Below are 1,984 nucleotides of genomic sequence, written 5' to 3'. Positions count from 1 at the left end.
ATTCTGTCGAGTTATCAATCTTTTAGATGCGTATTGCGATTATTCTGAAATGGACTTTGTCAAACACCTGACCTTCGGGTGTTCAGATAATTTCTGCTGAAAATGTAAATACTATCTGTTGATAATTATTTATAGACAACAGTAAGAAATACTGTCTAGTGAGGTTTATTGAGGACAAAATTCTGTACATAGGCAGTTGCCTACAAGGCAGTTGACTCCAATTGAAGGAGATTTGGTGTGGGCTCCATATAAAAAAATGGGCTTTTATGAAGCTCATATAGTTTTTCTCAATAATAATAGAAATATATTGGAAAAAAAGAAACGAGATATCCAAATGAGTGAAGATATTGAAAGTCTGAATGGTAAGTTGAACTATATTATTTATAAAATATCTGAAACAGTTCCTGTTTTTGTAAAATTTTGGATGGAAATCTATACATAGTTACTAAATTAGTTTCAAATCCTCTATAATTGATCATTGATCTATGTATATAAACTGTTTCATTTGCACCATTCCTTTTTAGATATGAATACTGCAATTTCTACATCTAATCTCTGTGGTAATGAAGATAATTCTAGATGTTATCCTACATATGAGGCAGATGATACAAAAATAAATCAAAGTAAGTATGGTACTTTCTCAATAGACGTGAATTTGTTCTTAAAAAAGTAAGTCTATGTTCAACTTATAGTTGTTGCCGTCAGTTTTAATTAATCTAATAAGGAAGTAGGTCTACATAATAAGTGATAATGTGATCTACCTATCTTGTTTATAGATATTGCAGTTTCTGAATGTGATCTTAGTGTGGACAGAGATAATTCATTACATGATCCAACTTACATACCAGAAGATACTGAGACTGTTAATGTCACAAAAACAAATAAGCGTAAGTCATTTTCACATTAGTTTCTAGCTTGTGAAAGAAATCATGAATTTATACCTCAGTTATCAGGTGGCCACTAATTTTTCATTTTTTTTTAAATAATTATATATACAATGAGTTTCAAAAAGTTCACACCAATTTTTCAGAAAATATGAGATGTCAAATCAACACAAAGTGAGAATCGACTTCAATGGGCTTCAATGAATGTAAATCGACGATATCTGACAAAGTTAGATGCAAACTCATTCAAATATATGAGAAATGTTGAAATTCGACTTCAAATGAGGAAGATAGACTTTGAAAATTTTCAATCAACACAAAGTGAGATTCGACTTCAATGGGCTTCAATGAATGTAAATCGACGATATCTGACAAAGTTAGATGCAAACTCATTCAAATATATGAGAAATGTTGAAATTCGACTTCAAATGAGGAAGATAGACTTTGAAAATTTTCAATCAAGACAAAGTGACAATCGACTTCAATGGGCTTCAATGGATGTTAATCGACGATATCTGACAAAGTGGTTAAGAAAGCTTAACAAAGTTTCTTTTTAGGACACTAGATAGGTACTTATTATATATTTTCAATTTTTCTACGTCTTCGTTTTTCGAATTAGTAATTTCATTAGTGATTACAGGTAGGTACATGAAAATGTTTATTAAGTAAAGAAAGAACGTAGAATTCATACAGTGTAGAATTTATTTCAAGTTTCAAAATTTCTGTTTCATTTTCTACCCAGTAATAAATAAAGCCTTTATCAAGTCCTAAATTTTGGATATTACATTTAGAATACGAATTATAAAAGGAAACATCGAGAAGAGGTATATAAGTTTGCTTAAATAAACAAAAAAGGGTGGTTGGTTTTTGAAGATAAAATTCTTGGAAGGATAAAGAAAGGGTCTGAGAAGGTTCAACAATTTATCAAAATATCAATCATAATTATTACATTTGGACAATAAAATAAACATAAAATTTTAAAAATAGAATAACAATCCCTCGAAAGATATTGAAATATCAACCCTAAAGACTATCTTCTACCTAGGAATTATTGTATTATTATTGTACCCCGAGAAGCTCACACCAGAAATTAAATAATT

The 1,984-nt window shown here is 29.5% G+C and overlaps 1 protein-coding gene across 1 annotated transcript; it reads left to right on the top strand.

Moving 5' to 3' along the window:
* The first annotated feature begins 224 nt into the window (after window positions 1-224).
* LOC130446472 (uncharacterized) lies at window positions 225-1,187 on the top strand. Its single transcript, XM_056782749.1, has 4 exons — window positions 225-362; window positions 525-623; window positions 777-887; window positions 1,031-1,187. The coding sequence occupies exons 1-4, from the start codon at window positions 257-259 to the stop codon at window positions 1,060-1,062; spliced, it is 348 nt and encodes a 115-aa protein (XP_056638727.1). The 5' UTR covers window positions 225-256; the 3' UTR covers window positions 1,063-1,187.
* Window positions 1,188-1,984: the final 797 nt, after the last annotated feature.

The sequence above is a fragment of the Diorhabda sublineata genome, chromosome 7, assembly GCF_026230105.1.
Source record: "Diorhabda sublineata isolate icDioSubl1.1 chromosome 7, icDioSubl1.1, whole genome shotgun sequence".
NCBI lineage: Eukaryota > Metazoa > Arthropoda > Insecta > Coleoptera > Chrysomelidae > Diorhabda > Diorhabda sublineata.
The sequence above is the reverse complement of the archived record's forward strand: the minus strand, read 5'-3'. Positions and strand labels throughout refer to the sequence as shown.

Bases quoted from the DNA above. Each gene is read 5' to 3' on its own strand.
- LOC130446472 (XM_056782749.1), top strand. From the start codon at position 257: ATGGGCTTTTATGAAGCTCATATAGTTTTTCTCAATAATAATAGAAAT. The intron at 624-776 runs GTAAGTATGGTA...TCTTGTTTATAG, and splicing joins TGATACAAAAATAAATCAAA to ATATTGCAGTTTCTGAATGT. The intron at 888-1,030 runs GTAAGTCATTTT...CCAATTTTTCAG, and splicing joins TGTCACAAAAACAAATAAGC to AAAATATGAGATGTCAAATC.